This window comes from Pimephales promelas, chromosome 7, assembly GCF_988280905.1.
Source record: "Pimephales promelas chromosome 7, fPimPro1.hap1.1, whole genome shotgun sequence".
Classification (NCBI taxonomy): Eukaryota; Metazoa; Chordata; class Actinopteri; order Cypriniformes; family Leuciscidae; genus Pimephales; species Pimephales promelas.
This window is the reverse complement of record NC_142775.1, coordinates 37,170,876-37,195,040: the sequence shown is the minus strand read 5'-3', so window position 1 is coordinate 37,195,040 and position 24,165 is coordinate 37,170,876. Positions and strand designations below refer to the sequence as shown.

The window sequence follows — 24,165 nt, the reverse complement described above, 5'->3', positions numbered from 1 at the left end:
TTTCCCTTAAATCAGTCAGAGTCCCTTTGATTCAGTAGTAATGCTGCGCCATCTAGTGTAGTTTGAGCTCTACTGCACACTGGAATGTACGAGGTGTCATAGACGGGCTCTGGAGGTGTGCTGTTTCTTTCATGTAGGACATTCTGTAGCCTACATTTTAGCACATATTACATGTTTCTCATCAGGAACAGGAAAACATCACAAATGGGCATATTATTGTAGCTAATTCTTTGTTCTGTTGATGTAGCTACTCTGATGTATTCCATCATGTATAATCAAAAGTAGTGTATGTACACCTCCCTCTGGTGGACAGAGGATTAGCTGACCACAAATGTGCTTCGAGTATAAATAAAACAATAATCAATTATTTATTGTTATATAAATGCAGCATTGTAGCCTATATTTATAATACGTAATTTTACAGTATTTTAGAGTAGAAAATACTTTTATTTTGTCATTAAAAATTTTTTATGACAGCTTTGTGACCATACAATTTCTACCGTCTAGACATTAAACAAGCAATAGGCTAAATAAATAATGTCATGCTATTGTTGCTAAACTAAATGAGCAAAGTTTACTTAAAAGGTCCTCATTGAAGTTACCTGAACTGTCTAAATACTACTAAAATAAGCCAATATGAATAGTTCTGAATGTTTTTCATAGACTCACATACAGTTTCATAAAGGTCTTTTTAATACATTGCCTATGAACAAATCATGGGGAAAAAGCATCTGCAGAGTGACAGACAGACAGACAGACAAAAAAAATTACAAATTACACACATGACACAACAGAAAACAATGACTAAGCATTAACATATCAGGGATTAAGAACATGTTATCAGTCCACTTCAATTGCCACTATAGTTCAAGGACACCATATCTTCAGCTACTAGTAAATTGCTGATGTAGTAATGTCTAGAACAGGCAGAAACTGTACAAGCTTTTTGCACAAATCAGTTGTTTAACATACAGAGGTCGACTCATCCAGGTTGACTAACCGCACATTAAATAAGTATAATTTAAGCAAAGTGAAGTTCAAGTATATAGTCATGACATATGATAATACAAACACACATCTCAATATATACATATCAATAAACACCTCAACAATTGTAATCTCCTTAAGCGGCCCGACTGGATCAGACAAGCCAACACTGGCTCAAGTAATGGCGTGAGTTTGAAGCAGGACTATAAATCTTGTCCAAATATTAAATAATTTTTAGCTAAGAGTGGCCCCTGTGGTGACAAGTTTGTAGTAAGCTGCTTTCTTAGCCATGAGCTCCTCGTGGGTCCCTTTCTCGATTACCACCCCCTGTGACATCACAGCAATGATGTCAGCGGTCTGAATGGTGGAAAGCCTGTGGGCTATGACGATACACGTGCGTCCCAGCCGAGCTTCATCCAACGCTGCCTGAACAGTCTGAAGATTCAAAATCCAACGCGTTTTGTGCATTAAAAAGTATTCAAAAATACTGACAATATAGTTAAAAAGTGTAAATTGATATTGTTTTACCTTCTCGCTCTCAGTATCGAGCGCAGAGGTTGCTTCATCCAGTAGCAGAATTTTAGGGTTTCTGACGATGGCTCGTGCGATCGCTATACGCTGTTTCTGTCCGCGGGACAGCTGAGAGCCTTGAGCACCAACCTGAGTTTCATATTTCTGAAAAACACAATAGGGTTAAGCAATAATTTCTACAATTCAACTGTACTTAAAGGAGTAGTTCACTTTAAAAAAAAAAAACTTTTGCTGATGATTTACTCACCCCCATGTCATCCAAGATGTCCATGTCTTTCTTTCTTCAGTCGAAAAGAAATTAAGGTTTTTGATGAAAACATTACAGCATTTTTCTCCATATAATGGACTTCAATGGGGTCCAAACGGTTCAAGATCCAAAAGACATTTTCAGTGCAAAATGCAAAATGTTCAAAGGGCTTTAAACGATTTCGAACGATGAATTCAAGTCTTATCAAGCGAAACGATCGCTCATTTAATAAATAAATAACAAAGTTTAAGTTTTATAAGCGTAAATGGTTGCTTTGCTCTGTTCTGTGATGCGCGTTCGCGACTCTCCTGTTCAAACTTGTTCATCAAAATGAATGAATCTTATTCCGAGTCGTCTGGTTCATTCAATGAACGAAACAAACGAATTGACTCGAAAAAAGATTCGTTTATTTTGATGAACGAGTTCGAACAGGAGAGTCCCGAACGTGCATCGGTAGTACAGAGCAAGGCGACCATTTATGCTAATAAAACTTAAACGTTTTATTTATTTATTAAATGAGCGATCGTTTCGCTTGATAAGACCCTTATTCATCGTTTGGTGTCATTTAAAGCCCTTTGAACAGTTTGCAGTTTGCACTGAAAGTGTCTTTTGGACTTTGAACCGTTTGGTTCCCACTGAAGTCCATTATATGGAGAAAAATGCTGGAATGTTTTCATCAAAAACCTTAATTTCTTTTCGACTGAAGAAAGAAAGACATGGACATCTTGGATGACATGGGGGTGAGTAAATTATCAGTAAACGTTTTTTTAAAAGTGAACTACTCCTTTAACACTCTAATGCCAGTCATGTGAATTAATTGGCAGAAAAATCAATGTGTTTTATATTATTGCAAAAATATGCAAATTGGTGCAGTTACTGATATTTATATGGACAAAAAGTAAGATGAAATCTGATAGCTTGTAATATCAATCAATGAGATTTGTATGACAGTATAACAGACATAAAATACATAAATGTCACTATTTCACCAGATTTAAGCATGTCTTAGTATTGCATTGCATTATAAGTTTTGGGCCCACAATAAAAACTACAGAGCTCTGATCATAAAACCAAGCATTTAAATATTATCTCACTAAGATGATTGAGAAATGAACAGATAAACTTTCCTCAAAAGCCTGATGATCATATGTGATCCTCACATTTTAACATGTTTTATCTTAAAAGAAAAAAACAAGTAATCCTTCAGTAAATGTTCAATTGAAATATTACTAAAAATCATTAAGATTAAACAGCAAAAAGACACGTGAACCACAAGCAAGAAGGTGGATGTTTTTAATTAAACTAAAATGCCATTTATTTGCTTAAAAAAAATGAACTATCAATCAGACGACATGTAGATTGTGTCCAACAGGCTTTTCAGCAAACCTCTAGATCATGTCGGTATCGAGACATTGTTTTAACCCAATAAAGCATACTATTTACTTATTGTGCAGAATTCATCAGTGCTTGCTTGTTATTCCAAATTTCATAATCAATCATCAAAATGTAATTGCCCCATCAATTTCCTATTTGTATCAATAGTGCATGACCACTGGTTAGTAAAGTGTATCTAACCGACCCTATATTTTTTGTTTTACATGTAAATGCATTAGATTACAAACAATAAAATGGGCGAAGAACATTTCATGTCAACTGTGAGCCAAAATAAACTTGATGAGTACATTAAAATTGTCAGTCATGATGAAAAGAAATGCATAACTTACATCAGGAAGTGTCATCACAAAATCGTGCAGATAAGCCTTCTTAGCGGCGTCTATAATCTCCTGCATGCTCACGGTGCGAGAGTTATCGCCAAACTGGATGTTCTCTGCGATACTGCAGTCGAACAGCACTGGCTCCTGGGATACAATCCCAATCTGAGACCTCAGAAAGGGAACGCTGATGCTCTCAGATGGACGTCCGTCGATCAGCTAGGGCGATAAGAGCGAGTCATGGTTTGATTTTTGATCTTTATATTTGTCAGGAAGGGAAATTGCTTCCTAATTAGAAACAATTCAAAATTTTACAAAGCGTCCTCACCAGTGATGGGTGTAACTAATTACTAAGTAATTAGTTCCTGTAATTTAATTACATTTCCCTTGAAAACGTAAAGTAAGTGATTACTCTTCATTTATCTGTAATTTAATCACAGTTACTTCTGATGTAATTGAGGTAAATACTGTGTATAGATCAATCCGATCTCACAGCGATTCGTATGCATTTTATGAGGGGTCTAAATATTACGACCGCACTCGTACAAATTCGTATGAATTATTGTAAAATATGTATGAAAAAAGTGTGAAATGTCATGAGATCAGACATAAAACAAGAGTGGGTTTAACATCAAAATGTATTGTCTGATGCTAAAAAGTATGTTTTTATAATGTAACCTTCTCCACCTTGGTCTGTTTAAGGATAATTTATGCAATTTTATAGTATTTATTTGAAAGAATTAAAGCAGATTCATGTCTATCCCTGTATTGATATGGGATTTTGAAAGTAATTAGTAATTAAATACTTTTTAGAGAGAGTAATTAGTACAGTAATCTAATTACACTGTTGAAGAGGTAATTAGTAACTAGTAATTAATTACTTTTTTAGAGTAACTTACCCAACACTGGTCCTCACCTTATGAGTATGAAAATGTTGAGATTTTTTTATTAGTAGCTGCAGTTCCTTTAGTTAACGCCATGATTATTTTAAAACAGATGTTTGAATCTGGCAATAAGTTAAGCCATTTGAGGGGAAATGCATTAAATAAGCAGTAAATGGTTTCATACCACTTGTCCCGCATCTGGGTCGTAGAATCGCTGCAGTAGTTGAACGCTGGTGCTCTTGCCGCAGCCGCTGCTGCCCACAAAAGCAAGAGTCTGCCCTGGATGTACTGACACCTCCAGCCCCCTCAAAACCTGGGTGTCTGGCCTGCTGGGATACGTGAACCTGCACCCTTTAAATTCCACTCTGCCCTTAAAGTCATCCTGTAACAGAATGGAAGATGGCAAAAATAGTCATCAATATTATTTTTGTTGTCCTGTCCTACCTAATAAATACTGAACATTTTAAAGAATATCTGCTAGACGTAAATACCGGCAACTTTTACACTAGCATGTACTGTAGATGATCTCAAAGAGAATAGACATGCACTAAAAAACACACTTCACAAACTCCAAATTTAATTTTGGGGGAATAAAATCCATAAAATGATAGATATCACTGAAATAGGTAATGTGTGTGTGTGAGAGAGTGTAAGTCTGTGTGTAACAGTATATTGGATTCATGCATTTATTCTTAAAGTGACAGCAGCCTAATAATCCTGCTGCATCTCTGATTTTCTTTGCCTTATTTTGTTTGATTATGAACATGAATGATACTCACTGCTCTTAAATATACTTTAATTGTAAGGATTAATCTGTATTTCATAAATTGTATTATAGTATTATATTTATTTGTGCTGCTCCTTGTAAATTGTTTATTTGTTCTTATTTTTTTTACTAACTTTTTTTGTGAATTCAATCAAAGTCTTTTAGGCAAGTCGTGCCACTCGGCTGGCAGCATGGCAACACCTCCGGGCAGCTATTTCAGACTTAACAAGACCAGGCTCTATCTAAATGAATGGGTAGAGACTCAGAACTGCAACTTTACTGGTCACCGGGACATAAAAACTGCTTGTATACAAACAGTAATAAAATATGATAAAAATCGCTGAAAAAGTTTGATGACTTTGCCCCAAAATAAGCAAAATAAACCTTTCATAAAGTATTTATACTAAGGTTGATGCCCTTCTGCACATGCGCAAGGGTTCTCTCGCTCTCTGTCGCGCGCACTACACGGTTTGAAACACAAAACCTGCATGTTTCCCGGCTTGACCGTTAAAAGCAGACGGTTGGCTTTCCAGCGAGAGGGGCGGGACATGTGCATACAACCGCCATCTTTGGTGTTACAGGTTTTCCCTATATAGTTTTATTAAGGATTGAGGAAGTGGCATGTCTCTATATAAATAGTCTCTGATTCAATTCAACGTTTGAAATCAGGCCTGTGTTGTGTGTAGGCTATTGCGCAACAAAATTGCCCCATTGTAAAAACAAAAATGCACTGCACGAGAGATAATTTTGTGAAAAAAGTCAAAAAATAATAATAATTACCCCTCCCCCCTATAAAAATGTTTTGCCTGTAAAAATCCAGATTGGAGCATTCCTATAAATAATTCTACATGATTAAAAGAATGCAACATATTGACCATTTTGCAAGATGTAAACAACACTGGTCCAGTTTATAACTGTTTTCTTTATTTCACATGTAAAGAAAACATCTTAAAGATGTTGTTTAACTTTTTGATTCAGTTTTATATGTTCTGTTGGTTGTATTTTATCCCAGCTTTTATGTAGTGTTAAAAAAACTGAAACAAGAAGTGCTTCTGGACCAGTTTTGTTTACATCTTGCAAAATGGTCTATAGATTGATGGGCAAATACTGCTTTCTGTGAAATATCTCCTGTGAAATATTGGGTAATTGTGAATGGCAGCCAATGGAGAAAAATGCTATTTTCCCATTGAATGGTTTAGCCGTAGCAGATACATAGGCCATGCCAACTAGCCAAACCTTGAAAAGTTGGGTTTGGATGTCTTTAGAAAGCAAATGGTTGAAGTAACAATGGTATAAGATGGGGGGAAACACATTCTCTTACCCAACTTTGTCCTTCTGTTTTGTTAATTTTGGGAACCCTATCCAACAGTTTGAAAATTTGGGCAGCAGCAATCTTAGCCTTGGCGTAGTCAGGTGTAAAAGATGAAGCTCTGCCGAGTGCAGTCGCGCTGGTCACGAGAGCTGAAATGACTCTGAGGAACAAACACACACACCAAAGACTCGATCTACTGGTACATTTCAAACATTTCGGGCCAGTTGTTCAAAGGTAAGCTGATCAGATTTTGGTTATCGGATTGGATCAAATCTTGAAAATGGGTTGTGCAAAAGAGAAAGAAGGAATCTGAAATCAGATTAGATCAGGGAATCCAATCCTAGTTTAATCTGGATCAAACCTTCAGTTTGTGTTGTTCAAAACTTGTCAGTGGGATTTGGATAACTTTGATCAAAAAACAACAACAAAAAAAACAGGATTATCCTGATCCCAACAGGGGGTAAGATTTCAAGGTGGATTTCAGGAAGAAAATGTAGTAAAACTTTAAAATTGGTCAAATGATACATTTGTATCATTTAGTGTATACTTTTATTTATATTTTGCACTTGACTTGTGTAACTGTTGTAACAGTGATAAATAGGCTAACAATTAAGCTATTCAGTAGTAAAAAAATAAAAAATAAAATACAAATTATCTTGTCCCCATTTGTGTTTGGTCTCAAAATAAGAAACACTTACAGTGACCCCATGTTGGCTCTTCTACCTGTTCTTTACATAGCTGGTAGCCCACATTGTGATATGTTGTCCCATTTAGAGCACTGGTAATCCGGATTTGGTAATCTTGAAAACTGTGTATCTGGATCAGGGTGATCCAGTCCAATGTTTCTTTGAAAAACCGGCATAAAAGTAAGACGGATTACCTGATCCTAGATAGGAAAAAATGGGATTTCCAAATCCAGATCATTTTGATCCAGATTAAATGTTTTGAATAACTGGCCCTTCAAGTAATTCCCTTCCATGAACAATCCTCACTGATGTTAATTTTTATATATACAGTAATACATATGTTTATTTCCATATGCATGTTACTTATAGAAAATGTAAAACTTATATAAAACAATACCAGGCATAAGAATCCTTATAATGTTTTAGTATTACACCATAAATGCATTCATTTTCAACTCCATATCTAGCTACTTTAAAGCACCATCCGAAAATGTAATGTATAAAAGTTGCAGATAAATGACAGCACTAACCTGAACACCATCATGTATGGAAGCCCCTCATTACTGACCAGATAGCCGCCATATCTAAAAGAGGCAGCGAAGGCCATGAAAATGACACACTGGGAGAATGCGAAACAGATCCCGTAAACATGAGCTTTTTTCTTGGCTCCTCTATATGGTGTTTCTAGTTGCTCTTCATATTGAGACACAAAGTGTTTCTCTTTGGCCAAGCCGGCGATGGTCCTGATGTTGCTCAAAGCTTCACCGGACACCTGTGTAAACGCAGAGTACAATTTATATGCATACCAACACACATAACGCAGTAAGATTTCTTGCTTTACTTTGAATTGAATACAATGAAATGAATGACTTTGCCGAGAACAACTCTGACTGGTTTTTTGAGTCACGAGAGTCATTATTAGTCATGTTTCAAACCACTAACTTATGACTTTAAGTCTGATTGTTGCAAGAATTCATTAAAAAGAACCAGTAATTCATTTATAACCTGACTACACTGGTTGCATATATTCAAATGTGACATTCATGCTCTCACTGAGGCAGCAAATATACATGCATGAGTACATCAGAGCTTATTTAGCATGACTTTTACCTGTCCAGCAGCCTCCAATGCATTTTTGTCCTCATTAGCAAATCCTGTCAACATTTTAGACTGAAAAACTCCAGAGAGGCCAATGAGAGGGAGGAAGCAGGTGACCACTAGACTCAGTTTCCAGCTGAAGTAATACGCAATAATGAAGGAAGCACCGATGTTGGTCAGTGAGTTCACAATCATGCCCATCTGTGAGCCGGTGGCCTTGAGTACACGTAGATTGAAGAATACATTGATTAAACAACCAAACATGCAACTAACCATATGATATAATCTTAAAAGGGCACATCATACAGATTTATCGTGTGATTTATCCCCCTAAGGTCTAATAGAAATATTTGTTTTTGTGTGCCATACAAAGTTCACCAATGGACCTTTAAGCATTTTAAAGCGTCCTATTATGATTTTTTTTTTTTTACATTTTCAACTTTCTTTAGTATGTAATGTTGGTGTTGAAAAGGAGCATTAAAAATGTCTTAAAGGGATACTCCACTTTTTTTGGAAATAGGCTCATTTTACCACTCCCCCAGAGTTAAACAGTTGAGTTTTACCGTTTTCGAATCCATTCAGCCGATTTTTTTGATATTTAAAAGAATATCAGTAACCAGACAGTTTCTGGTCTCATTGACTTCCATAGTATATATTTTTTCCTACTATGGAAGTCAATGAGACCAGAAACTGTCTGGTTTCTGATATTCTTCTAAATATCAGAAAGTCGGCTAAATTGATTTGAAAACGGTAAAGCCCAACTGTATATCTTTCGGGGAGTTGTAAAATGAGCCTATTTCCAAAAAAAGTGGAGTATCCCTTTAAATAAATCTATATAAATGACTGGATTGCTCATGAAGCCACTGTGCCGCCATATTGGCGAGTATTCCTTCACATACTATTGATTTAATAGGAATTAAAGAGAAAACATCCCCTACATTCTTACTATGCAAACGTCCTAAACATTTGAATTAGGGCTTTCAGTTAAACGCGTTATTAACGTCGTTAACGCCCATTTTAACGACGTCAATTTTTTTTATCGCACGATTAACGGTCTTTCTGTCCTAGCAAACTTTGTAGTTTTTTTCACATGCTTTTGCAACAGGATGCGCGCTGCTCTCTGAAACCCATTCATTTCAATGGCTTGCGCCGCGCGAGGACGTTTTTTTGCTTCGTCGACCAAAGCACAAGTGGATCTAGCTGGACCGCTGGTGGATTTATTCCTTACCCGTCAAAATTTATAGTTTGAATCGATCTGCCATATGTTTTTGTTTGTTTTATCTACACTAGTTCACTTTCTGTTAGTGTATTTAAGTACACTAGTTCACTTTCTGTTAGTGTATTTAAGTGTCTTTCATACAGGATTTTTGTGCTTGCTATGTGAAAAACTCGCTACGGCGCGTATTTAAATAAATTAAAAAGCCAGATTTAAAAAGCCAGAAATTCGGTACAACGGGTGTTGTTCTATGAGGCAGCAAATATGAGGCAGATTTATACACACACATCAACTATACATCTCTGTGATGTAAGTAAGTGTGCTATCAGGGTTTTGGCTGTCCACCTGATAGCACACGTACATCACAGAGAAGTCTATTTTATGTGTGTGTTTACATCTGGAAGACGTATTTTTTTTAGAGTGCTGCAATACGTCTATAGGAAGTTTCCTGTCAGATGTCAAATAGACGTTTAGAAGATGTCTTTAAGATGTAATGATTTAGAATGCATGTTAAACTGACATCTTCTAAACGTCTATTTGACATCTGACAGGAAACGTCCTTTAGACGTATTGCAGATGAGCAAACACTTTTAAAAATACGTCTTCCAGATGTAAACACCAGGGGCGTAGCCAGTATTGGGCCAGGGCGGCACTGGCCCACCCACACTACTCACTGGCCCGCCCAGGCAAGTTTGATAAAAATGCATTTTTAGTTTATTTTTATAATTCAAATGTATTTAAGAAAATATATTAATATATAACTGATTTATTGTTGACTGCTGTGTGTGTTTAATTCGTTTTGCCGAATAAAATGCAACTGTCGAAGCAAGTTGTAGAAAGCCTTCCTCCGGAACGTTATTGTTATGGTTGCTGGAACGTTCCAAACTCTCGGCGGCGCCATAATAATGGCTAAACAACTTTCTTTAATGTGCTATTTGGAAAAAGCGAGAGTTGAGGAAGAAGACACGCCACTGCCTTCATCTATCGAGTCCACCCAGCCAGTTCTTCAGACTCATTAACCCACAAGAAGGTTAGTCAGGTGCTGGCGGCGACCGCTTCTCTCTCCCTCTCTCCCGGTCTGCCTGACGCGGGTTTACCCGCCGGTCTTTTAACTGCGATATTATTATTTTAGCTTACTTCATTTTCGGGTGAACTGTCTTTGCACTGCTGACTAGCCTGAATAAAATAGACAACTTATTATGTACACACTGGTTTGTCCAGCCTTTATTGAGCTCTGTTGGTTGAACATGATGATTTGCCGAATATAAAGGTGTTACTGTTTTTGCAGTTTGTCTATTAATTTTTAAACTCTCTAAAGTTAATTATTATTATTGAAGTATTTTTTTTTCTATGAAAACCAATAGGCCCACTCACATTTTCACTGGCCCACCCAAAATACAATTTCTGCCTATGCCACTGGTAAACACCACATCAAATAGACTTGTGCTATCTAGAACGCAATAGGGAAATCCAGTCATTTATATAGATCAGTGGCTTTACAGCACAGCATTTTTGTTGTATTTTTTTTTTTTTTTTTTTGGGTAACATTTGGCACTCACCCCCTGCACCATGGATGCATCAGTGGCTAGTCTGGTAGTCAGAGCACCAGGACTGTTATAGGGGTTGTCGAACCAGCCAACCTCTTGCTTTAACATTGCCTGAAAGCCGACCTTCCTCAGGCGACGGGTCAACAGCTCTCCTGATTTAGCAAACGAGTAGCCCTGCAATAACATATCATGATACAGATTACTCATGGGAAAGGATAAAATATAGATATGCAAACTTCACTAAAGAAATGTGGAAATACCTGTAAGAACTGTGAAAAGAAGCTCAGGACTCCTATGATGACAAACAAAATACAAATCCCATTTATCTGCCTCCTCTGTTCATCCAGGTCTTGAATGGAGAACGTCTGAAAAAGCATCAATGATACTGTTAAACATTCCTGTGTTTAATAAAACATTATACTTCTTAAAGATTTAAGGATGTGTAATATCTGCACCATTAGCATCTTTAAACATAATTCTAGAAATACACTTCTCCTATTTATATATTATTTCAACGAGGAAAATATGTGATGTATGAATGTAATCTGGATGCCCTTATCATGTGACCTACCAAGGTCATCATTTTTTTTAGGTCAAATAGAGTAAAATATTTGTGTTTTGTTTGTCAAACCTAAAAATTAAAATTATTAGTTGTATGCAGTGTTGGGTAAGTTACTCTTAATTACTAGTTACTAATTACCTCTTCAACACTGTAATTAGATTACTTTACTAATTACTCTCTCTAAAAAGTATTTAATTACTAATTACTTTCAAAATCCCATATCAATCTCAACCAGTTGATTAATACAAGGATAGAAATAAATACTATAAAATTGCATGAATTATCTTTAAACTGACCGAAGTGGAGAAGGTTACATAGCATACTTTTTAACATAACTATAACTTTTAACATACTTCCATACATATTTTACAATAATTCATACGAATTTGTTTTTTCCGAAAGTGCAGTCGTAATATTTAGACACCTCATAAAATGCATACAAAAATCGCTGTGAGATCGAATTGATCTATACACAGTATTTACCACAATTACATCAGAAGTAACTGTGATTAAATTACAGATAAATGAAGAGTAATTCCTTACTTTACATTTTTCAAGGGAAAAGTAATTAAATTACAGTCACTAATTACTTAGTAATTAGTTACACCCAACACTGGTTGTATGGTTATTTTTTCTAATGACACAGCCATTAAATGTATCATGTATAATTTATAGTTGAATAAATTATTTTTCTTCTAATGACACAGTCTTATAAATATAATAATAGAAAAAATATTCTTAAAAATATTTACGTACTCTACTATTGAAAACTTTGAGATCTGTATGATTTTTTAAATGTTTTTGAAAGAAGTCTCTTATGCTCACCAAGGCTGCATTTGTTTGAACAACAATACAGTAATATCGTGAAAAATGTTAACATTTAAAACTATTCGAATACATTTTGAAATGTAATGTATTCCTGTGATGCAAAGCTGAATTTTCAGCACTCACCCCAAGGATTTCACTGAATAAAAGAGCGTAGATGGGGTTGACCGATCCATTGATGGCAGCGCCTAAAGATCCCAGAAGCATATACGGCCACTCAGGACGGTTATACTTCAGGATTCGTGCCACAGGAGCCGGTTCAATGACCTCCTCAGCATCACCTTTGCCTTTCTGCAAGACAAGATAGAGAACTGTAGATAAATATAGAAAGACAGGGTGTTATTACATGATGGGCATTACTATATTCAACAGACCTGTCTGTTTGCTTGAGTTTCCTCCATTTCGAAAAGGTCTGAGGGGAATTCTAATTTTCCAGAAATGGCATCCGGAACTTTATTTGACATCTGAGAATGAGATCGCTGTCTCAAAGACCGCCTATAGGAAAGGTATTTTAATTAAAAAAAGAACAATTTGGACACTCTCCTTCAGATAATATTAAACATTAGGCGTTCACGTACCTTAAGCTGTTCTGATAGCTTCCTCTGCTGAAGCTTCTTACTCTCTCAAGTCCATCCTCATCTGGACTGGTGATCTCAGCACCTGTGTGATTCAATATCACACATGTCATTCAAAACCTATATCTTCATATTTATCTTTACAATTCCCAAAAATGACAACACACCAATATGCTATATTACCAATTGCATTTCTTTAGAATAATGTAATAATATACTGTACATACAAGTTGTGAATTTAAATAGAATATCACGTTAACATTTTCAAAAGAACAAAATCATCCCTTACTGGGAATCTGGCACAAGTATCAATAATAAAAATTAAAGTTGCTGCAACCGGGGAAGCCTGTGATTTTATTTCTCCCTACATAATAGACAAAACACATTAACAAACGCTGTCATGTATCTTGCATTCGGAGGCGTGATGTCATGTGAGAGACACTTCTAGTAGGTCATTATATCAAATTACTTTGAGTTTAGCACAGGACTAAAGACTAAAGCAGAGATTGGATAACTGGACTAACCAGCAGACCAATCACATGATCTGTTGAGGCAAAATCAGTCTTTTGTTGCACAGATTTTTGTTGAATTTATTCAGTAACTGCGCTTCCATCATAGTTTATGTACATGTCCATTTCTTCTTAAATTTGAACGTTTTTATGCGCATTTTGCCTTTTACATTCAGCATTTGTTTTAAGCGTTATCCCAAAATTCGCAGAAAAATACATGGAAGGATATGATGCATAAAATTCAATGTTGCAAAATGTCTCCTTTCATGTTTAACAGGAAAATACCAACATGCAGGTTTGCAAGGACGTGAATGATTGGATTTTTTGGTAAGTTTTGGAAGTCTTCTCCAGGAATTCATGTTGCTTGTATACTCACTGTACTCACTGTTCTCTGGTTTAACAGTGTTTGCATCCTGTCCTTGGCTCTGGAGTGTGACTAGGGTGAAGTACACTCCCTTTCTGTCCAGTAACTGGCTGTGCGTGCCTCTCTCTACAGCGCGTCCGTGCTCAAAGCCCACGATCACATCGGCGTTGCTGATTGTGGACAGACGGTGTGAGATGCTGATAGTCGTTCTTCCCTGTCGAGCCTAAAAAATGTTATTGAATAAATGCAACAACAAATATATGAAAATATATGTAGGTGTGGTTGGCATGTTGTTCTGGGTGGTTGCTAGGGTGTAGCTTAGTGCTTAATGTGTTCTAATTGGTTGCTGGGGTGTTGAGGTGTTCCAAGTGGTAGCTAGGATGTTGCTGGGTGCTTTTAAAGTGTTCTGAGTGGTTGCCAGGGTGTTGCTTAGTGCTTAAGGTGTTCTAATTGGTTGCTGGGGTGTTGAGGCATTCTAAGTGGTTGCTAGGGTGTTGCTGGGTGCTTTTAAAGTGTTCTGAGTGGTTGCCAGGGTGTTGCTTAGTGCTTAAGGTGTTCTAAGTGTTAGTGTTAAGGTGGTGTTTGCTGAGTGGTTTGCTAGGGAGTTTCTGGGCATTTGTTTAGGTGTTCTCAGTGGTTGCTATGGTGTTGCTTAGTTCTTAAGGTGTTCTAATTGATTCATGGGGTGTTGAGGTGTTCTAAATGGTTCTTAGGGTGTTGCTGGGAGCTTTTAAAGTGTTCTGAGTGGTTGCCAGGGTGTTGCTTAGTGCTTAAGGTGTTCTAAGTGTTAGTGTTAAGGTGCTTAAGGTGTTTGCTGGGTGGTTGCTAGTGAGTTGCTGGGCATTTGTAAAGGTGTTCTCAGTGGTTGCTAGGGTGTTGCTGGGTGCTTTTAAAGTGTTCTGAGTGGTTGCCAGGGTGTTGCTTAGTGCTTAAGGTGTTCTAAGTGTTAGTGTTAAGGTGTTTGCTGGGTGGTTGCGAGGGAGTTTCAGGGCATTTGTTAAGCTGTTCTCAGTGGTTGCTATGGTGTTGCTTAGTGCTTAAGGTGTTCTAATTGGTTGCTGGGGTGTTTAGGTGTTCTAAGTGGTTACTAGGGTGTTGCTGGGTGCTTTTAAAGTGTTCTGAGTGGTTGCCAGGGTGTTGCTTAGTGCTTAAGGTGTTCTAATTGGTTGCTGGGGTGTTGAGGCATTCTAAGTGGTTGCTAGGGTGTTGCTGGGTGCTTTTAAAGTGTTCTGAGTGGTTGCCAGGGTGTTGCTTAGTGCTTAAGGTGTTCTAAGTGTTAGTGTTAAGGTGGTGTTTGCTGAGTGGTTTGCTAGGGAGTTTCTGGGCATTTGTTTAGGTGTTCTCAGTGGTTGCTATGGTGTTGCTTAGTTCTTAAGGTGTTCTAATTGATTCATGGGGTGTTGAGGTGTTCTAAATGGTTCTTAGGGTGTTGCTGGGAGCTTTTAAAGTGTTCTGAGTGGTTGCCAGGGTGTTGCTTAGTGCTTAAGGTGTTCTAAGTGTTAGTGTTAAGGTGCTTAAGGTGTTTGCTGGGTGGTTGCTAGTGAGTTGCTGGGCATTTGTAAAGGTGTTCTCAGTGGTTGCTAGGGTGTTGCTGGGTGCTTTTAAAGTGTTCTGAGTGGTTGCCAGGGTGTTGCTTAGTGCTTAAGGTGTTCTAAGTGTTAGTGTTAAGGTGCTTAAGGTGTTTGCTGGGTGGTTGCTAGTGAGTTGCTGGGCATTTGTAAAGGTGTTCTCAGTGGTTGCTAGGGTGTTGCTGGGTGCTTTTAAAGTGTTCTGAGTGGTTGCCAGGGTGTTGCTTAGTGCTTAAGGTGTTCTAAGTGTTAGTGTTAAGGTGTTTGCTGGGTGGTTGCGAGGGAGTTTCAGGGCATTTGTTAAGGTGTTCTCAGTGGTTGCTATGGTGTTGCTTAGTGCTTAAGGTGTTCTAATTGGTTGCTGGGGTGTTTAGGTGTTCTAAGTGGTTACTAGGGTGTTGCTGGGAGCTTTTAAAGTGTTCTGAGTGGTTGCCAGGGTGTTGCTTAGTGCTTAATGTGTTCTAAGTGTTAGTGTTAAGGTGCTTAAGGTGTTTGCTGGATGGTTGCTAGGGAGTTGCTGGGCATTTGTTAAGGTGTTCTCAGTGGTTGCTAGGGTGTTGCTTGGTGTTTAAGGTGTTCTAAGTGGTGCTAGGGTGTTGCTGGGCACATAAGGAGTTCTAAGTGATTTGTTGGGTCGTTGCTAGGGCTTCTTAATGTGTTCTAAATAGTGGTTAGACTTTTGCTTTTGATTGTCAGCTACAGGAAATTCATTAATTCACTCAGTCAGAAGAGACATACTTTAGCAAGTCAGGGTAGGATGAGTTTGGTGGATGTATATGAAAATTTTAGAAGTTGTTAAATTTGGTCTCAGTTGAAGGAATGTTATAAAACTCACCTTGTCCAAGGCCTCCTGTACGGTAGCCTCACTCTCATTATCCAGCGCTGATGTGGCCATGTCTAACAGGAGGATTCTGGGATTCCTGATCAGCGCTCGAGCAATGGCGATTCTCTGTTTTTGCCCTCCACTCATTTGTCCACCACCCTCGCCGACCAGTGTGTCAAATTTCTGCACAAAACGACACAGCGTCATAAAACTTATTTAGTTTGATTATGCAAAGCTAATTTATAAACATATATTTTAATTTTTAAAATGGGATAAATTGCCATTTATTGTCATCATGCACTTCCTCTGTTACTTTGTGTATTTTGTCAGTAATACGTACTGATCTTGTACAGTAAATGGTACCTGAGGAAGATCCATGATGAAGTTGTAAGCATTGGCCTGTTTGGCGGCTCCTATAATCTCTTCCATGGTGACTCCACGTCGGCCATATCGGATGTTCTCAGTGATTGTAGTGGCAAACAGAACAGGCTCTTGTTCCACTATTCCAATAAGGGAGCGCAACCACTGGATATTCAGACCTCTGATGTCATGACCATCCAGGGTGACCTAAAAATTACAATAAATGCTGATACAAAACCACATTTTCAACACTATATTTTAGATTTACCGCATTAAACTGGCATTTATACTATCTTTTAACAACTAAGCTGAAATAAGATATTTCTTTTTGCATTATTCATTTGATTCAATCACTGGAAATAAAGAGATTTGAACTAGTTTTTTATTGTTAAGTAAAAAATATTTAAAAAAAAATACAGTAATTGAAAAAACTAAAACTGAATTACAAATAATATAACTGACAAAAATCACATAGCAAACTGATTAAAACTCAAACTAAAATATAAAAACAAAAGCTAATTCAAACTAAAAATTAGTATAATAATATAAAAATAGCACTGATTTGAACTATTGTACCATTCCTTCTTTTGGATCGTAGAACCTCTGGATGAGTTGGATCGCTGTGCTCTTTCCTGATCCACTGGGTCCAACAAATGCAGTCGTCTCGCCAGATTTGACCACAACATTCAAATCATTTAATATCTGAACACAAGACAAGGTCAGTCAATACTGGACAGAATTGAACGGTTTAATGCAAATATTATGGAAGAATAAATGCTAAAAACATAACCCACTTTTACTTCAGGACGGGAGGGATAGTTGAAGTGAACGCTATGGAATTCAATGTCACCTTTAACTTTGTCTAACGTATGCCCTTCTTCTGAGAAGCAATCGATTTCTGGTTCCTGTACGGGAACAGGATGTGACAGTGATTAATCTTTCCCTGAAGCTGAAAGAATTAAATTCATTGATTTTTGTGAGAAGAACTGTGTGTGTGTGTGTGTGTGTGTGTGTGTGTTATTCTCACCCTGTCAATAGTGTCAAATATAATCTTGGCTGCAGCCCGACCAGAGGCAAACGCCTCAAGACAAGGAGAGGCCTGGCCCAGATTCATGGCACCCATAAGAACACCAAAGAAGACCTGTGGAGAGTAAAAACATTAATCCCCGGTTTCACAGACAAGGCTTAAGCTAGTCCTAGACTACAATACATGTTTGAATGAATCTGTTTTAACTTGCAATCTAAAAATATGTCAGTGCCATTGTTTTGTCTCAAGATGCACACCAGTAATATATATCTAAACCCTGTCTGTGAAACCAGGCCCTAATCATTCATTTACTGAAGGTATACAATGATGTATCATTATTTTATTATTTTATTTCTCTTTAATACATTTTTTTAATTACTTTTACCTTTATTTATTACTATTTTACATCCCTTTTATGTAAAGTATTTTGAATTACCATATTAATAAACTTATTGTCCGAAAAATGTCAGAACAATAATCAATGTTCTGTAAAATAAAAAAAATAAGGCAACACTTTATTTTACAGTCACACGTTAAATCTAATTATTGTAGTAATAACAGTAAATGATGCATAGTTGTGAGTAACTAACCGTTTTTAGGACACTGTTGTTATGTAAACATCAATTTGTATTACTGTTTCCTTTTTTTCCCATCATTATTTGTTTCAATAGTTACCAATCATGTTCATCACCTGTTTCTAGTTGAGTTGCGCATTATCTGAGTTTTGTTCAGTTCATTGGCCTTTATTGTCTTTGAGTGTAAAACCAAAGCTGTTAACGTTTATCCAATCTTATGGATTACCTTCTTTGTTAATTAATAGTTTAATCGGCCGATATTAAGATGCACCTCTCCCTGCTTCTCCATCATCTTTGTCTGGCTTGCCAAACGTAACACCCATGTCATTCGAAAACTTATGTTTTCAATGCAACACAAAAGACTTACTTTCAACACGACAGTTCACAATGACTCCGTATGAGTCCATATGACCTGTGCACTATATTCCAACTCTCCTGAAGTCATATAATAGCCTTGTCTGAGGTAAAGTTTCTTCAGAATTTCTCCTTTTGTGTTCACACTTGTAAGTCGTACCTGAACGAGGCCTCCGGGTGTGAGCTCCCTGGTTTCAATGACCAGTTTTGAGCCGTACCAAAAAGCCAGAGCGTAACACAGGAATATGATGCACCAGAGGTAGCCCTGAAACACACCGATGATCGCTCCCTTCTTAATACCCCACTCCTGGGCCTCGATGAGGTTCTTGTCATATCTGTGGGAAAAAAAAAATGTCACTTTAAAGAAGAGATTTTTTCAGCCTGGTCTCATCCCAAGGCATCATATACTGATGCTTTTGACATTGTGTCTACATCTATGGCACCCTTTAGCGTCAATATGAGATGCAGATATATATGGGCCAGAAGGTGCCCCCTAGTGGTGTAACCCTAAACCTACCATAACCAAACAAAGCTCTGTGTGTTTTATATTGACGCTAAAGTGTGCCATGTGCGTTGGATTTAGACGAAATTTCAAAAGCGTCACTATACGTTGGATTTTTTTAAAATGAAAAAGCACACAGGAAAGTGTCAAGACTTTATCATTCACAATCAATTGTTTTCAAATTGACGGAAACATTCATCTTATATTGATGAGCAATATTATTAAATGCTTTTTCTTATACTAAGGTCTCGTTAGTTATTAACATTAACACATTATTAGTTCACACATACTCCGATTATTTTGAACACATTATTAGTTCATGTTAACTTGTTTGTGGATTTCCGTGTTTTCAGTTTCTATCTTCTGAAAGAGTTCTGAAACTCCGGATCAAAACACAAGTGAAAAAAAAGCAGAAACAAGTGATATCATATGTAAGCAGAAGCATATGTAAATTAATTCTTGTGTTAATTTACTGTAAGAACCAATGAGGTTCGTTCTTGTGTGTCAAGCAGGTTCGGTTGAGCTTCTGTTTATGATCACTGACCAATGTTTATATGTGAATAAAAGCCTAAATTAAATCTGTTCACCATATAAAGCGATTGATTCTCTTCATAAAATTTGGACTAAAATGCTCAATTCATGCATTCGTTGGAGTGGTAGTTGTGTAGCTGTCAATGGAGGGACAGAAATCTCTCAGATTTAATTTAAAAGATCTTCATTTGTGTTCTGAAGATGAATGAAAGTCTTACGGGTTTGGAACGACATTAGGGTGAGTAATTAATGACAGAATCACCATCCCTTTTACTATTTCATCCCCTTCATTTCAAGTATAATCCAGATGGATGAAAGTGTTTTCTGATTGAATATCCTGTTTCACTTTAAGTCTCCAGAAGTGAAGAGGGTTGCACTGACAGAGAGAGGGCCTGCTGTACCTCTCCGCCTCTTTGTGTTCTCCTCCAAAAGCAGCCACCGTTCTGATGGAGGAAAGGACTTCATCGGCCACCGCTCCGGCTTTAGCATAGGCCTTCAATTCACGACCCGTCAGCCTCGCCACAGCCTTCACATCAATAAAACACTCAGATTAGAAAAAATCTGATGGGAAGATCAAAACTATATGGCTGACAAAATTTTGTCTCCCATTTGTTTTTCGACATTTACAATACCAGTCAAAAGTTTGGAATAATTAAGGTGTTTTAATGTTTGTGCTGTTTTGCTGCTCAAGAAACATTTCTTATTATCATTGTTAAAACAGTTTTTGCTGCTCAATTTTTTGGGGAAACTGAAACTGAACACAATTAATACTTTTATCCAGCAAGGATGCATTAAATTGAGCAAAAGTCACAGTAAAGACATTTATGTTACAAAAGATTTCAAATAAATGTTGTTTTTTGAACTTTATATTTATCAGAGTATACCCGTCCCCCTCTTTTTTCTTTTTTACAGATCTGCGTGATTCACGTAGGTCACATTTTCAGGTCGGAAAATCCGGAATTCCAGATTAATCCGGAAAAATCACATCCCTGTATATAGAACCTTTTAGGGGTTCCAAATATGTAGCGCTGATAGAACCTTTTAAGGTTCTACATAGAACCTTTTCTTCTAATAGTGAAGGTACTGTACAAGTGGTTCATCTCCTTCGTATTAAACTATCTGCGGTGATACCAACCATTGCCATGAGTCCTGCAGCCAGTCCTATGAGAGGACTCACTGCTATAACCACCAGTGTCAGCTTCCATCCGCCAATGAATCCCACCATGAAACCAAATATGAATGTTGAGATCCTCTCAATGAAGATGGACGCCTGGTCTGCTATAGCGTTGTTGATTTTGTTAATGTCACTACATGAAAAAAGAAGTCAAAAACATGCTAAATGAAGATTCCTAAATTGTTTTAAAAATCGTTTTATCATCCAGAAACCTCTGATCACTCTTCAAGATGCACGTTTTGAAGTTCAATATAACCATGACAGATTCATGAACATAGCTAACAATAGTGTAAGATACTGTAGCACAGAAAGACTTGATTCTTACTCAGATATTCTCGTGTTCAGCTCCCCGACGGAGTTGCAGTCAAACCAGCCGATCTCCATGCGCATTATCTTCCTGAAGTACATTTTTCGGATGCGTTGGATCTGTCTGGCAGCAGCAGAAACCCACAGAGCAATCTGAAACCACAGTGCATACCCATAATTCACTGAATTCTTGAGGTTCTCCTGCAGACCTGTAGCACTACTGTCCAGATGAATGGACGTGTATTAGGACCCTGATTGCATCTCTTATACTAGATAGACATTAATATTGGATCAGCTCCTTGAAGTTCATTCAACTGGATGGCCATGTGACGTAAAAAAGGTTTTCTTGTACCTGAAAGTAACTCAGGATAAGGACTCCAGCTCCAATTCCAACATAGTAAAATGCAAATTTGGTCATCTCAGCTTCAATATCCACACTGTAGAGAAAGAGCATTTACAATATACTGTATTACTAATGCAATTTTGTATAATGTGTCATTTGATTATGTATTACATCTGTGCATTTGATATATGCATGTGCAAAGTGAAATTTTACAAAGTTCGTACTATCCTGTATGTACAGTATACTGTATACTGTACATACCCAATACCTTTAAAGGAGTAGTTCACTTTAAAAAAGAACTTTTGCTGATAATTTACTCACCCCCACGTCATCCAAGATGTCCATGTCTTTCTTTCTTCAGTTGAAAAGAATTTAAGGTTTTTGATGAAAAAAATAAATAAAATAAAATAAAAAAATCCAGGACTTTTTTCCATATAATGGACTTCAATGGGGTCCAAACGGTTCAAGGTCCAAATGAGAGTTTCAGTGCAGCTTCAAAGGGCTTTAAACGACACCAGACGATGAATAAGGGTCTTATCTATCATTTGTGAGCGTTTGTGTTTATAAAACGTGAATTTATTCATTCACTTTTCAAATGGCCGATCGTTTTGCTTGATAAGACCTTCATCGTCTGGTGTCGTTTAAAGCCCTTTGAAGCTGCACTGAAACTCTCTTTTGGACCTTGAACCGTTTGGACCCCATTGAAGTCCATTATATGGAGAAAAATCCTGGAATTTCTTTTCGACTGAAGAAATAAAGACATGGACATCTTGGATTGCATGGGGGTCAACTAAGTGAACAAATCCTTTAACAGCCAACTAATACTCTAATGAGAGCTAGTTGACATTTAGTTACTTATACAGTAGATAGCAGAATGTCCAGAGTGGACTACATCCTTGGCTCTTACACAGAACAATACATTCCTCAATAGTTGTCTGGTTGGTTCTAGTAGAAAGGTTGTCATGAGGACAGAATCATTTGTATGCCTCAAACGGTGTCCTGAACACCCTCACTCACCCACAGTATGTGGTGGTGTTGTCCGGGCGCTCGACCACAGACCCATTCAGCCAGGTAATGGTGTTATTGATGCAGCTTTTGTTGGGGTCAGTCAGTTCTTGAACCTCGAGCTCGTACTCCACAAAGGTGTTGGTCATCATGCCATACACCAGCAGCATGAGAGGAGACGCGGCGCCGTGGACCAGAGAGCACACGCTTCCCACCGCCATCATCAGGCCTTCCTTCCATGTGGCAAAGCGGAACTGGGCAGAGGTCACACACAGTAACGTGAGGGAAAAAAAATCAAGAATTAGACCAATCTGAACCGCAGAATCATATCTAGACACTTACCAGCTGAAAGAATCCAACGCTCAGAGCTTTCTCTTTTGTTTTGTCACTGCCCTTCCTTCAAACACAGAAATCATTTTTTGATTGTCATGCACAACTACAAATGCACAAAGTTCATTCATAATAAATAATTCAATTGAATCAATTAATTGAAATCCATTCTGAACAATCGTGGCTGTTACTTGTAAATCAAACCAATACAAAGTATCTGTACAAATAATTATGTAAATAATGCACAATAATTAGTTTTGCAGTCACACTTCTGTCAACAGGATTGTTTTTAGTTTTCTAATTTCCTTCCCTTTTTCATCAAAAACCACTTCATTTAATCAACACACTCAACAACAATTCATATCTAAAGCACTAGACCAATCAATAAAATATTAAGAAATGTTTCTCATTAATGGTAGCATTTAATATCATATCATGCATAAATAATATGGATCAATTTGGGTCAGTAAATAACAAAATACTCACTTGAGGTCAGCATCTGTTTTGTAAGAAAAGTGTGTGATAGAAAATTAATTGCACTGAGTAAAATTTCAAAAACCAATGTGTTTTTTCTTAATTGTTACTGTATGTACATGTGATTGCAGATATGGAGCAATTAAGATTAGACATGCATGCAGTTCTTACCTTTATCGGCATTGCATGATGTTGTGTTTTTACTTTTATTCTTCTTCATTCTTCAGTTTGGCTGCATCTGAAATGTGATTTTACAGAGGAATAACTCTCAACGGCATCAAATAACTGCTCCTTATGAAAAAACATAACATTTATTCTTATCTGTAACTCTTTTCTTTTCATTTATTTTGTGTGTTGAACTAAAGAACTTGCATGCTATTATTAACCTGGCACTATAACAGAGCTAGTCAATGAATATTAAGAGACCCGAGCTGATTATGTCTGATGAATTTTTACAGGAAAAATAAAAACATTACCGCACCAAGGAAAAATAAATTCATAAATAATAAAAATACAGAAATTAGACAACTGTTTAAATCCAGATTTAGAAGGATTCATTTTGTTTTAATCCATTTTTTATTTTAATTGGAAGAATTAAGCATACTAGAAAAATTAAATAACGTGAAATAATGTGAAATGCAGGCGACTAAGTCAAACTCACTGATATCAAAAAGATCTAATTTGTGTTCTTTTCTATTTCCAAATAGACTTCATTAAACATTTCAAATGCCCATGCAATAATCAAATCATTTAAACTGTTTTTTTGTAATTGAGAAAGCGAGAAGGACTGGATCCTACCTGTTGTGCTGAGCTGCTCCCAGTGGTGATTCTCCCATGTCAGAGGGGCTCTTCTATCAGTGCAGTCAGTCACACCTCCAACACTATCTATTAGACCAGTGTTTCCCAACCCTGTTCCTGGAGGCACACCAACACTGCGTGTTTTCTTTGTCTCCCTAATCAAACACACCCGAT

At 37.1% G+C, this 24,165-nt stretch overlaps 1 protein-coding gene across 3 annotated transcripts; it reads right to left on the bottom strand.

Annotated features, from left to right (window-relative positions):
- Nucleotides 1-426: 426 nt before the first annotated feature.
- abcb11a (ATP binding cassette subfamily B member 11a) lies at nucleotides 427-24,149 on the bottom strand. Of its 3 annotated transcripts, none has more exons than XM_039683477.2 (28): nucleotides 23,992-24,149; nucleotides 23,365-23,431; nucleotides 23,206-23,218; nucleotides 22,732-22,786; nucleotides 22,402-22,643; nucleotides 21,394-21,478; nucleotides 21,061-21,194; nucleotides 20,697-20,868; nucleotides 19,963-20,087; nucleotides 18,689-18,863; nucleotides 17,600-17,713; nucleotides 17,367-17,477; nucleotides 17,149-17,274; nucleotides 16,576-16,779; nucleotides 16,225-16,395; nucleotides 13,834-14,044; nucleotides 12,952-13,033; nucleotides 12,748-12,868; nucleotides 12,500-12,664; nucleotides 11,247-11,351; nucleotides 10,999-11,160; nucleotides 8,236-8,439; nucleotides 7,656-7,897; nucleotides 6,449-6,599; nucleotides 4,546-4,743; nucleotides 3,490-3,696; nucleotides 1,516-1,662; nucleotides 427-1,422 (listed from the first exon to the last, which is right to left on the bottom strand). In XM_039683477.2, the coding sequence occupies exons 2-28, from the start codon at nucleotides 23,411-23,413 to the stop codon at nucleotides 1,222-1,224; spliced, it is 3,972 nt and encodes a 1,323-aa protein (XP_039539411.2). In that variant the 5' UTR covers nucleotides 23,414-23,431; nucleotides 23,992-24,149; the 3' UTR covers nucleotides 427-1,221. The 3 variants fall into 3 exon arrangements, with proteins under 3 accessions (XP_039539411.2, XP_039539412.2, XP_088989549.1); XM_039683478.2 differs by having other exon boundaries at nucleotides 13,843-14,044; XM_089133423.1 differs by having other exon boundaries at nucleotides 23,365-24,149.
- Nucleotides 24,150-24,165: the final 16 nt, after the last annotated feature.